Genomic DNA, 13,137 nt, shown 5'->3' on the forward strand with positions numbered 1-13,137 from the left:
ATCCAATCCATTAGTGTGCAATCTAAAGGGGCGTTTTATTTGAGATTTGCTGATACAGACATCTTTAATTGCATGCTCCATATAAATAATTTACTATGTGGGATATTTAGAAACGACAACAGTATTTAATTTATGAACTTCAATTATATACATTGTCAGTGTCTTACACCTCTGTAGGAGTGAGTTTGAATTATACACGCATGTGTTACTTACGAAATCTACTTTTGTAAGCATAAGTGAGAGGAGGCATCGAATTTGAAATTTCTCACTTACACCTTTTCCTTCCCTTCCAAAATTTTTATAATTTATGTATGGGAAATGACGAGCAAATAGAGTATTATTTGAAATAATTACTGTACCATTTTTTGTAATGTGGATGTATGTGAGATAAAAAGATAATTGAAAATATAAAAAGATGGATTGAAAAATGTGTTTATGATACAAACGAAATATAATGTGAAATAATTCAGCTATCCAGACACTCTCAATTGATTCTTTTTAATGGGTGCACATTAGATATTTATTAATATATCAAAAATCATACTTAACTTGTCATGCGGGTGCATATATTTTCAATTATTGTCCTCTCTTATATTTATATATTTTCTTAAATTAAATTTATTTTCTTATAAAATTAACACCTAAACATCATATTAATTAGGTACTCGTTAGACAGAAACCAACATTTTTTCCCCCACCAAAAGCTATCTGACATGATATTTTTTTAATAGAAGAAGATGTACATTAGCTCCAAATCTGAAGAGAAATCCCATTCTAAGCTCATTCCAGTATACAATTAACCTCGATAACAATACGAAGCACCTAATTTTTTTTTTTTTTTTTTTTTTTTTTTGGGTCATCACACCTAATTAGTTGGGTCCATTCTTCTATAAATTGTCCTTAGAAGTCACGTCAGTTAATGATTTAATTCAAGTTATGTGGAGTTACCATATGTATTTGACAGAAAAATAATAATGCATGGAGGTGATTTGAAAGAAAATAATCCATACACGTCATATACTAACTTAAATTAATAATCCAATCTTATTATACTCTTAAGCTACATATATTCTAAAACGATTCGTCTATTAGTCTGCAGAAGTAATATACTATCATAATACAACTTTTTTTTTTTTTTGCCCCATGTGTTATTACTTCGTTGTATATGGGAGGAATCTTGATAAATGGAAGCCTGAAAAGAAAGCCTCTTTCTTGTCATACAATCCATTCAGATCTTGTCATGTCACACTCACAATTTGTTTTAGTTGAAATAACAATTACCTTAAAAAAAAAATTGTTTCCTATTTTAGTTTAGACAAGCAATATTATATTGGTGTTAGAAAATGATTAAATAATCCTATTAACACTAGCCTATTTTTTTTTTTTTGTCAAGATTTATAATCCTCTTAATTTTCTTATTCGAGCAAAAAACGTAGCATCAAATGAAGAGGATTCCTAGAATTTGTTGTTAGTAGAATTTTGGTTAACCATTAAATAAATGATTATCATAAACTTTCACCATTGAAGTTTGCCATGCGATCGTTAATCTAGTCATATGAATAATTAAAACCTATATTTAGTGAAAATAATTATATGGCTGCTTGTTACTAGTTAGTATTACAGCACTAATTTGTTTGGTAAGGGCTAGTTCGTCCAATTATTGAATTCTACTAGATTAAAAAAACAAAAAAAAAATGTGTCTACAAAAAAAAATCCAATGTAATATGAAGGAAAACAAGTATTTAAATTTTAAACTAAAATATTTATGAATTACTTGAAATCCTAAGGAAACTAACATGACAATTTCATTGTTAAAAAGAAAATCTTAACCAAATTAGGAAAGGAAATAGAGAGAGTATTAGGTGCAGTTCCACTTCCACATAGAGAATTTCGAAATCAACAACAATATTATATTAGTAATATAAATATTCCCATAATTCGATTTTTCCTCGTACCAAATACCTCTGCTTCATGCTTTTTTGTCCTTTTCGCTTCTTCTTCACTCTCGCTCGCTACCCAAGCTACTTTCTCTCAGTCCCAAACTCTTTTCTAGGGTTTTTGTCATTTTTCCAATACCCTTTTTTTTTTTTAATTTACCCGTACAATGCAACGTCCATCGTCTGCTTCGTCTTGTGGGCACCGGTGTTACCCGCCGGCGAGTTACGACCGCTGCGGCCAAGTTCCGTTCAATCATCACCAAGTCCGGCAGCCATGGAAGCCTCAATTGTCCCCGAATTACCGCCGTGATCGCCCTCCCGGACCTCCGATGGTGCCTTCCTTCCGCCACCACAACTTCGTCATCCAGCTCAGGTTGAATTCCACCGAAAAACGCCCAGAAAAGCTCGAAACTGAGGGCTTAGTTTCGAAATTGACCTGCAAGCCGGAGAGTTATCGGGTTTCCAATACTGGGCCCGTCATAGGAAGCTTATATTATCAGCAGTGGGTTGAAGCCCTTGAAACTATGGTTCAGTTGTGGGAAATTCGGTTGAACAATGGGCATTCTTTGACTCCAAGGTTGATTCAGAACGTGGTGGTGTCATCTGATAAAGATGAGTTGAAAGATCAGTTAAAGACACTGTTTTTGTCTAGATTGAGAGCGTTAATGGAGGATGAGTCGGTGAACAAGTGGGAGAAGAAGTTAGAGATGGTGTTGAATGAGAGAAAGGAAGTTAATTTAAACTTAAAAAAGCGAAAACAATTGAGGGAATTTCATGAGTTGAAGAAAAAGAGGGATGGTTTGGAGAAGGAAGGGGATTTGATTGCTAAGAGGATTGAGGAGTTTAAACGTGGGATCCAGTGCATGGTGGACTATTTGGAGGGAAAAGGGGTAGATGAAGTGGAAGCAGTTGGGGTCAAAGTTGGGTTGTTTATGTTTGGAAGAGAGTTTGATTGGGGGAAGCTTCATTGCTTGATGATGAGGGAATGTCGTCGGCTTGATGAAGGATTACCCCTTTTCGCATTTCGTGGTGAGATTTTTCAGCAAATTCATTGCCAGCAGGTAACCTGTTTTTTCCTTGTCCCTTGCTTGTCTTGTGTAACGTTTTGTTCATTTGGTTATACTGTGTCGTTTTCAGTACTCTTTGCACGTAAATTTTAGTTGCAATCTCGATTTCCTGAGAAGAAAATAAGAAACTGATGGGATGGAAGGAGATAGAGGTGTAGTTAAAGAGTACGTTTATAAGTGATTCATCAACGCTTTGTTTTTACTTTTGCTGTTTTAGTTTGAAGAGTCTGTTGTGCGTCCTTTCTTTGCGAAATCATCCCTGTTGTTGTGCGTCTAGTTGTCTTTTTAGATTTATGATACACCAGCCAAGAACATATAATCTTTTCTGTCAGACATGAACTGTGGTGAATGCTTAAACATCTATTCATATTTCGCTCTTTAGGATTGGAAGCATGATAGCCTGTAAGATATGCTTTTTTTTCTGGTATTATTATTTTTTTAAGGACATTTTGAGCCGCTAGATGACCATAGGGGATTGGAAGTAGAGAGAAGGAATCAGCAGGAGAGAGGACATGGTGGTATATTTTTTTTGTGTTTCCTTGTGGCTTTATTTGTGTCGCATTTTCCTTTTCTCATGTTGTGGTCTTTTTGTTTTTGGGTGGCACGGGGGTGGAAGGTGTATATGGTGTATTTGTAAAGTTCTTGTACTCAGCTCTAATTTTTTATGGTAGTCAGGAATGGTATTGTTAACCGTGTGATGATTCATGGTATTTACCCCCTCCTCTCTCCCTCTCTCTGTGCTTCAGGTGGTATATAGCTGCCTCTCTCATTCTATTCATTTTTGTGTCTTTTCTCTTGTCCAATGTTTCAGATTACAGTTTTGATTGGGGAGACTGGTTCTGGAAAGAGTACGCAATTGGTTCAGTTTCTTGCTGATTCTGGCGTGGCTGGTAAGGGATCCATTGTTTGCACTCAGCCTCGTAAACTTGCTGCAGTTTCATTGGCACAGAGGGTTAAGGAGGAAAGTCGTGGTTGTTATGAAGATCATTCAGTCATCTCTTATCCATCTTATTCATCTAGTCAGAACTACAATTCCAAGGTAATATTTACGACAGATCACTCCTTACTGCAGCACTACATGCGTGATAAGAATTTATCCCGGATTTCATGCATTATAATTGATGAGGCACATGAAAGAAGCTTAAATACTGATCTTCTTTTAGCGATGATTAAGAAATTACTACATCAGAGGCTTGATCTGAGGCTTGTCATTATGTCTGCGACAGCTGATGCAGAACAGCTTGCGAATTACTTTTTTGGTTGTGGAACCTTTCATGTTGCTGGCAGAAACTTTCCTGTTGATATCCGCTATGTACCTTGTGAATCTGAGGGCAAATCTGATTCTAGCATGGTTGCACCTTACGTTTCTGATGTTGTGAAGATGGTTTACGAGATCCATAAAATGGATAAAGAAGGAACTGTTCTTGCCTTCTTAACTTCACAAATGGAGGTTGAGTGGGCTTGTGAGAATTTCCGATCTCCTTCAGCTATTGCATTACCTCTACATGGGAAACTGACTTTTGAAGAGCAAAATCAAGTTTTTGCGAACTATCCAGGAAAAAGAAAAGTAATATTTGCAACAAATGTTGCTGAGACTTCTTTAACCATTCCAGGCGTTAAATACGTTGTTGACTCGGGCATGGTGAAGGAGAGTAAATTTGAGCCTGGTACTGGCACGAATGTTCTCAGGGTTTGCAGGGTCAGCCAGAGTTCTGCTAATCAACGGGCTGGCCGTGCTGGGAGGACTGAACCTGGGACATGCTACAGGCTTTACTCTGAGAGTGATTTTGAGATAATGCCTCCTCACCAGGAACCTGAAATTCGCAGGGTGCACCTTGGTGTTGCAGTTCTGAGAATTCTTGCTTTGGGTATCAAGAATGTGCAGGATTTTGATTTTGTTGATGCACCTAGTCCAAAGGCAATTGAGATGGCCCTCAGAAATCTTATTCAACTTGGAGCTGTCACCCAAAGGAATATTCTTTATGAATTGACTCCGGAAGGGTATGACTTGGTTAGGTTGGGAATTGAACCTCGGCTTGGGAAAATAATTCTGAAATGCTTCCATAACCGCCTTGGTAGGGAGGGCATTGTTCTTGCTGCTGTCATGGCAAATTCCAGCAGCATATTTTGTAGAGTTGGTTCTGAAGAAAGCAAACTAAAATCTGACCGCCTTAAGGTCCAATTCTGTCATCAGAGCGGTGATCTCTTCACTTTGCTTGCTGTTTACAAAGATTGGGACGCTGTGCCTCCTGTGAGGAAGAATATCTGGTGTTGGGAGAACAGCATCAATGCAAAATCCATGCGAAGATGCCAAGAGGCAGTTCAAGAACTGGAATCTTGCCTTCAAAATGAACTAAGCATTATTATCCCAAGTTATTGGCGCTGGAATCCACAGATTCATACTGAGCATGATGAGACTCTTAAAAGCATTATACTTTCTGCTTTTGTGGAAAATGTAGCTATGTACTCTGGTTATGATCACCTTGGATATGAAGTGGCGCTTACAAGGAAACATATCCCACTACATCCATCATGTTCTTTACTTGTTTTTGATCAAAGACCTAGTTGGGTTGTTTTTGGTGAAATTCTTTCAGCATCTTACCAATATTTGGTATGTGTTACTGCATTTGATTTCAAATCTTTGGCTGCTGTTTGTCCACCTCCTTCGTTTGATTTCTCCAAGATGGAAAGCGAGAAGCTTCACATTAGGGTTTTGACAGGGTTTGGCAGTTTGCTATTGAAAAGGTTCTGTGGAAAAGCTAATAGTTGTCTGCATCGTCTTGTTTCATGTATCAGAACAGAATGTGTGGATGAACGAATCGGTGTTGAAGTAAAGGTTAATGAGAATGAAGTTTGGTTGCATGCTTCTTCTAAGGACATGGACAAAGTTTCTGGCTTTGTGAATGATGCATTGCAGTATGAAGGGAGATTATTGCAAAATGAGTGTTTGGAGAAACGCTTGTACAGTGGAGGGCCCGCTGTCTCACCTTCTGTAGCTTTGTTTGGAGCTGGTGGTGAGATCAAGCATCTAGAGCTTGAAAAGAGCTGTTTGACCGTTGACATATTTCATTCAGATATGAATTGTGTTAATGACAAGGAGCTATTGATGTTTCTGGAGAAATCCACGTCGGGCACTATTTGTGCTGTCCATAAGTTTTCAGCTATCGGCCAAGAAAGTGAGGAGCAGGAGAAATGGGGAAGGATTACATTTCTCTCACCTGATACTGCAAAGAGGGCTACTCAACTTAATCTGGTTGAGTTATGTGGCGGCTTGCTGAAGGTCATTCCTTCACGGAGCACATATGGTAGTGACAAAAAATTGCCCTTTCCTGATCTCAGAGCAAAAGTTTGTTGGCCTCGTAGATACAGTAAAGGCATAGCAATTGTTAAGTGTGAGCAAGAGGATATTGAAGCCCTGGTAAATGATTTCTCTGACATTATAATTGGAGGAAGGTATGCTCGTTGTGAACCAAGCGCAAAGTACATGGACAGTGTTGTGATTACAGGACTTGATAGAGAAATTTCTGAAGATGAAATTTTTGAAGTATTATATACTGTAACAAATAGGAAAATACGTGATATTTTCTTGTTGAGGGGAAACACCGTGGAAGGTCCTTCGCCTGCTGCTTGTGAAGAAGCACTTCTGAGAGAAATATCTGTCTTTATGCCTAAAACGAACCCTCTTGGCAGCTGCGTCCGTGTCCAGGTATCCCAGCCAGAACCAAAGGACACTTACATGAGAGCCACAATTATGTTTAATGGGAGTCTGCATCTGGAGGCTGCAAGAGCTTTGGATGAAATTGATGGAAAAGCATTGCCGGGATGTTTTTCATGGCAGAAGATGAAATGCCAGCATATGTTTCATAGCTCCATTTGGTGTCCTGCATCTGTTTACTTGGTTATAAGGAGTCAGCTGGATCATTTAGTCAAGAGCTTCCGTTGCCGAAAAGGTTTGAATCTTTTGATTTTCCTTCTTGGGAACAAGAATTGATTCATTATGTGTGCATTCTCATTTTCAATGCTCTAATAATACAGCTTGAACCATAAATTTTCTGAGGCACATAAAAGTAATTATGCTACTGATTCAACATGAGAAAAGATGACACTTTCTTATATTATCTCACAGTAATTATGCGACTGATTCAACTAATAATTATGTTTTTTCTTTGTTTGCCTTTGGATCTTATAGTGGTTTTTCCTTCATATTCTGGCTTTATAGATTTTTTGGTTTCAATTTTTAGTTGTTCCCAAGATATCTCACAATTTACTGATGCTTTAAATTCATTCTTCTATACCTTTCTGGTAAATGACTTGAATTTATAAAATCTCACAGTTGTGCTTTTGTCTGAATATCTAAGTGGCTGAATATAACAAATTCCTTCTAAACAGCTGAAGATTGTAATGCATTTTGCATTTTGCCTAGTGGAGTTGGCATATTTGACTTTCATGGACAAGTACTGACCAACAGGCTGAAATTTTATGGCTTCTCATTTTCAGCTGAACTGTGGCAGTGTCTATGGGTGATTCCCCCCCCCCCCCCCTTCCTTTGGGGCTTTAAATAATTAAATCTCTTTTGCTTCTTTAAAGAGAAAGGGATTGTCTGTTTGTAAAATACTTTTCTCTTTAGCCACTGCAGTACTGACACGGGATGGGTAATTCTGTGGTGAAAAGCTTTTCTTCAGATGAAATTGGCCTGAATTTTTCTTTGAAATTTGATAGAGAAGTGGTTTTCCACCATTTTCCCTCTTGAATATGTCAAACTTAGTGATATTTGTTTGATATATATGCCCACATACCCATGTTAGGGTGTCCTTTTTAGACTCCCTTTCTTTTTCAGTACTAAGGAGGTGCCGTAGGTGGTTTAGACTTTGTGCTTTTTTGTACTTGTATTGGTGCTGTTTAATGTAAAGTGCAACTCTAAATACAGCACATCCTGATGAGTAACTTGATGCAAAACAACAGCTTTGAAGAAAATTTTGATCCAGAATATGTGATGGAATTTGCAGGGAAGTACAACACATATGGCCATCTTTTTTTTTTTTCATCAATTGCAACACCATTTGTTGGTGTAGCACTCCTGTATTAGCCATGTTGCCATGTTGTCTTTGCTGTGGCAACCTCTTTTTAGACCCTTGTTTTTAAAAAATTTTTTTTTGAGCTCTTTTTAGACATTTAAGCTGCTGTAACTGCATATGGTTGGCATATGAAGCAACCTTGAAATTATCAGCATGTTTGTGTGCTTATGGTTTTAGAAGTGCCCTAGTTAAAATTCTTAAAAAGGTTATAAATGAACCAATCCACTGTGATAATTGAATATTGGTTTTGATTGTTTCCAGGTGTTGAATGCAATATGGAAGTAAATGAGAATGGTTCATGTCGAGTAAAGATATCTGCAACTGCTACCAAAACAGTGGCAGAATTGAGAAGACCATTGGAGGGGCTCATGAAAGGCAACAATATAGACGATGCAGCAATCACTCCAACAGTTTTGCAGTTGCTTTTCTCTCGTGATGGTCTCAATGTTTTGAATACGATTCAGCGGGAGACAGGAACCTATATTCTTTTTGACAAGCAAGCCCTCAGTTTGAGGGTTTTTGGCACAACAGCCAAGATTGAGGTTGCCAAAAAGAGACTTGTTAAATCCCTTCTCAGACTGCATGAGAACAAGCAACTGGAAGTCCATCTTCGTGGTGCAGTTTTACCTCCTGATCTGATGAAAAGGGTTGTTCAGAAGTTTGGTCCGGATCTGCATTCGCTTAAAGAAATGTTTCCAGGGGCAGAGTTTTCCTTGAATACGAAGCGCCATTGCATCTGTCTTAAAGGAGTAGAAGACCTGAAGGAAGGGCAAGGTCTTGGGGGCACAAAAGACCTGAAGCAAAAAGTTGAAGAGAGAATCTATGAGATTGCACGGACTAGCGGTTCACCGAATCAAAATGGAAACGAGGAGGCTACCTGTCCCATTTGCTTGTGTGAAGTGGAGGATAGCTACAAGCTTGAACTGTGCAGACATGAGTTCTGCAGATCATGTTTAGTGGAGCAGTGCGACTCTGCAATTAAAAGCCAGGACAGCTTTCCAATACGTTGTGCACGGAAAGGTTGTGGGGCTTCTGTGTTGCTAACGGATTTAAGGTCTCTATTGCTGGGTGAGAAGTTCGAAGAACTTTTCAGGGCTTCTCTGGCTGCATTTGTGGTGGGAAGTGGTGGAGTTTACAGGTTTTGCCCCTCTCCCGACTGCCCTTCAGTTTATCGAGTAACTGAGTCCGGTGCTCCGTTTGTCTGCGATGCATGTTACGTGGAGACGTGTACTAGGTGCCACCTGGAGTATCATCCATTCTTGTCATGTGAGAAGTACAAGGAGTTTAAAGTTGACCCTGATTCATCTTTGAAGGAATGGTGCGCTGGGAAAGAAAATGTGAAAAAGTGCCCTGTGTGCAGGTTTACAATTGAGAAAGTGGACGGATGCAACCATATTGAGTGTAGGTGCGGGAAGCATGTTTGTTGGGTCTGTCTGGAATTCTTCGAAAGTGCTGATGATTGCTATAATCATTTGAGGTCTATACACCTTGCCATTATTTAATATGGAATCTAACAATTTCATTCCCCATCTGTACATATACCGCCTTACCTGTGTTAATGTAGTAGCCTGATGTACAAGAGTATGATCTGTACTTATTGCAGACCTGCATTAGACTGTAGAAGTCGCACAAAAACATTGCCTTGTAAATATGCTTAGAGAATCTGTAAATTTTCTCTCCTCGACCGGTATTGGTCTGATTAAGAAGGATATGAGTTTTCATTTAACATCTCAACTCTCAGCTTGGTAATGTCACATGAATATGCGTGTAATTCTGTTTTATGAAGCAGAAAACTGAACTGTGAAAAACTAGCCTGTAATTATGTACAATTAATATTTGGGAGGATAATAAAAATATCAATAGTAACTTGAAAAGAAACTGTAAAATCCAAACCCAGCAATGCCCACACAGATTGCCACGGTCACTAGCCATGTCATGCCTTTTTCTCCATTGTTTTCGCCTTCCTCCTTAGGCATATTTCCCTCCCAATTGGTTGCAGCAGAACTAAGCTCTCGTTTTTCTTGGTGCTTATTCAGTTTAGGCAACTGGAGTTCCATCATTCTCACCCATTGCTTATAAGCAAATAAATGCATTGATTGTTGCAGCAACAGGTTAGAAAGATCATCCCTCTCCCTGGACAAAACAGCAGCTTTCCTCTCTGCCTCTCTTGCTCGTGTTTGAGATAATCTCAAGGCCTTAAGAAGCTCCAATTTTTCAGTCTCAGAAGTTTTGTCGTAAGCCATTTCCACCCCAACATCCTCATCTTTCTGCCCGGCAATCATGCTGTAAACGTTATTCATCGGTGACACAATCGTCTTATCATGACCAGCAAAAATCTTCACTGGTGGTGGTAAATCACAGTTCTGCATGAGATCAAATCCGGGTTTCTGAGAAAACAATAGACCAGCAACCATTTCTTGATGATCACCTCGTCCATACGAGCCTCCTCTAGGATTTTCTTTCTTATTAGCCATTTACCAGCAGTGTTCTTTCTTGGCCGGCAGCCCTATCTCAAACCCTGCAAGGATTCTTGTTATCAACTCAAAATCTGTTTTGGTTGGTGGGCTTTGGGTGGTTTTTCAATTACAGATAGCAGAGCAGGTGAATGATCTTATCAGCAGATGAGGGAGAATGATGGATTGGAGAGTAAACAATGGTGCAAGAAATCGAATGAGGTTTCATGGGACTAATGGGACCCAGAAAAGGTGTAGATAAGAGCTGGTGGGCAATCTTTTGATATATTTCTGAAGTTTTTGTTTTCTGAAAAAGGAAGTTCTTTTCTTGCGGGCAGAAGCAAAGTAGTAACTCGTTGCCTAAAAGTCACAGTCAATGGATTCCATGACTTATCCATGCGTAAAAGTCACAAGTTGTGTATTTTGATAGTTACCGGCAGGTCTCGTGATTAATTTTTATGAACTATTTTATTCTGTATGGGCAAAGCTCTACATAATCTTAGGGGATTAATCTAATCGAAATAATGGAATACCCTAAGTGAAAAAAAAAAAAATGGATTCCATGAAAAGGCAAAACTTGCCTCTTCAGGTAAAAATGAATTTTGCATATTACTAAAAGTTCTTGACCTTAAACAAATGATCTTGACACTTAAAATAGAATTATATGTGGAGGGCCAGGGTCACTTATAGAGTTTAAATTAGATTCTTTTTTTTAATACAAAAATACGTGTTTGGATAGTAGAATATTTTGAAAAAAGAAAACTGATAGAATGATGGTTGAAAGATATATGGATGATATAAGCAAATGAATTTATACAAATAATTCGCTGTATAAATGCTTTTCACTTACTAATCGTAATCTAGATTACTCCTTGATACCATCCACTTTAATTGCGTTTAAAACATGCCATATACTCTACCTTGCCATCCACGATGCCTTTGCCCTGCTTTAACACCTGAGACATTAAGCAAGAACCAAGGACCATTATGCATATTTCCCGGAAGCACTTTTGATTTTAACCCTTACTCTTATCCTAATAGCAAGAGACATCGAAATTAACAAATTTGCTCGGTAGAATCAATTAATTAATTCTTAAAGTATATTTTATTAATGGTGGCTGCAGTTTGATCCCTGATTTCTCTGGTACTTTTTAATGTTTACAAGTCCATCAGAGGTTTGTGAAGCAAAATAGATTGATGCATATGGCAATCAAGGAAAAGATTAGCTATGCCTAAGGTATTTTGGAGATGAACAAAGGATTAGATTCTTAGGTATCATGATCCAATAGGAAAATCATCCTGTCCTATTGCTAACGCATGGGATAACTCCCGATTGGACTTCAAGTTGCTAGAGACAAGGGTTTCAAGAAGTTGATTTTTTCTTTTGTCTTTTTGAAAGAAGAAGTTGACTTTTTCTTTTGTCTTTTTGAAAGAAGAAGTTGATTGTTAAAATTTAATAAAATATGTAGCTGAAGAAAAGTAAATAAGACTGGATTTTGCACCATATAATAATTAAGCAAATAGATATCACTGTTGTATGCATAGTTATTAAACTCGACCACGTAAGGAACTTGGCAAAAGGATCGAGTCAATGAATCATTGGTTCAATTGGTGAACGACAAAAATAATATTTATAAATACAAATAATAATTTTAGTATACATAATATGTATAATAAAATATTTTTAGATACTAATTATAGTACTTAAAAGGATATATTATGAACATATAAACATTAATAGAGGATCTCATTATATTTTATCGTACTTATACACAAATAAATTATGTAGTCAAATATGAAGCAAAATTATTTCACTTATCTTCAAGGAAATAACATCATTTTTTATTATTTTGCTCTTGGTTAAAAACAAAATAATTTTCTAACTAGTCAAATATTATTATATAATGATAACATTTTTAGTTTGGAAGCTAAAAGGATTAATTGTACAATAAAAAAAGTGAACAAATTTATTTAAGGGAATATTTAGTTATCAAATAAAAACTAAGAAAGTCTTACACACATAGAAAAGGAGATCCAATGTCCAAAAATCTTTTCAAAACCACATATACAAATTGGTTAAAAAAAGATCCAAAATTGTAAAAAAAAAAGAAAAGAAAAGAAGAAAAATCAACTAGAAACCAAGTAGGTTTCAGTTGAATCCACGGATCAAACTATTTTGACTGGATCAATTCTTTATCTAGTCAAACCAGGAATCCGATCAAGTTTAATGATCGGTTTATTAGGTTGAACGGTTCGATTTTTGGACCGAACCTGATTTTATAACAATGTACACGAAGTTTTACTTCACCTATATATATATATATTTTGTTTTGCGCTGCTGAATACAAAATTCTCACCATTTTGCAGTCATCCTATGAAGGAGCCCAGAAATATGCTATTGGAATTTATACTAGTGGCATCTTTTAGAGCCACCAAGGCCTACTTGATGATACGAGTACAACCGGTTTTCCCAGAAAGGAACTACTCGGCTTTTCTCTTGCACGCATCAATGCCTCGAAAGGTTCTTCTTAGAAGACAGGAATTCTCGCTTTCTTTTTGCATTTGTTTTTTCTTTTTCCCCATACTTTGATTTGATCTGTTGTGG

General features: G+C 37.3%; 2 protein-coding genes across 3 annotated transcripts; one reads left to right on the forward strand and one right to left on the reverse strand.

Annotated features, from left to right (window-relative positions):
• Positions 1 to 2,016: 2,016 nt before the first annotated feature.
• Positions 2,017 to 9,805, forward strand: LOC113777689 (ATP-dependent RNA helicase DEAH12, chloroplastic-like). Of its 2 annotated transcripts, none has more exons than XM_027322852.1 (3): positions 2,017 to 2,998; positions 3,816 to 6,954; positions 8,341 to 9,805. In XM_027322852.1, exons 1-3 carry the CDS (start codon positions 2,105 to 2,107, stop codon positions 9,579 to 9,581), a joined length of 5,274 nt encoding a protein of 1,757 aa, XP_027178653.1. In that variant the 5' UTR covers positions 2,017 to 2,104; the 3' UTR covers positions 9,582 to 9,805. The 2 variants fall into 2 exon arrangements, with proteins under 2 accessions (XP_027178653.1, XP_027178654.1); XM_027322853.1 differs by lacking the exon at positions 2,017 to 2,998 and adding an exon at positions 3,482 to 3,522.
• Positions 9,806 to 9,935: 130 nt separating this feature from the next.
• On the reverse strand, positions 9,936 to 10,553 carry LOC113776781. The gene has a single exon (XM_027321842.1). The coding sequence runs from the start codon at positions 10,551 to 10,553 to the stop codon at positions 9,936 to 9,938; it is 618 nt and encodes a 205-aa protein (XP_027177643.1).
• Between the last annotated feature and the right edge of the window lie 2,584 nt (positions 10,554 to 13,137).

Source organism: Coffea eugenioides, chromosome 7, assembly GCF_003713205.1.
Source record: "Coffea eugenioides isolate CCC68of chromosome 7, Ceug_1.0, whole genome shotgun sequence".
Classification (NCBI taxonomy): Eukaryota; Viridiplantae; Streptophyta; class Magnoliopsida; order Gentianales; family Rubiaceae; genus Coffea; species Coffea eugenioides.

Excerpts from the sequence above, each read along its gene's own strand:
- LOC113777689 (XM_027322852.1), top strand. The coding sequence starts at position 2,105 with ATGCAACGTCCATCGTCTGCTTCGTCTTGTGGGCACCGGTGTTACCCG. Across the intron at positions 2,999-3,815 it reads AGCAAATTCATTGCCAGCAG|ATTACAGTTTTGATTGGGGA; the intron begins GTAACCTGTTTT and ends CCAATGTTTCAG. Across the intron at positions 6,955-8,340 it reads GAGCTTCCGTTGCCGAAAAG|GTGTTGAATGCAATATGGAA; the intron begins GTTTGAATCTTT and ends GATTGTTTCCAG.
- LOC113776781 (XM_027321842.1), bottom strand. The coding sequence starts at position 10,553 with ATGGCTAATAAGAAAGAAAATCCTAGAGGAGGCTCGTATGGACGAGGT.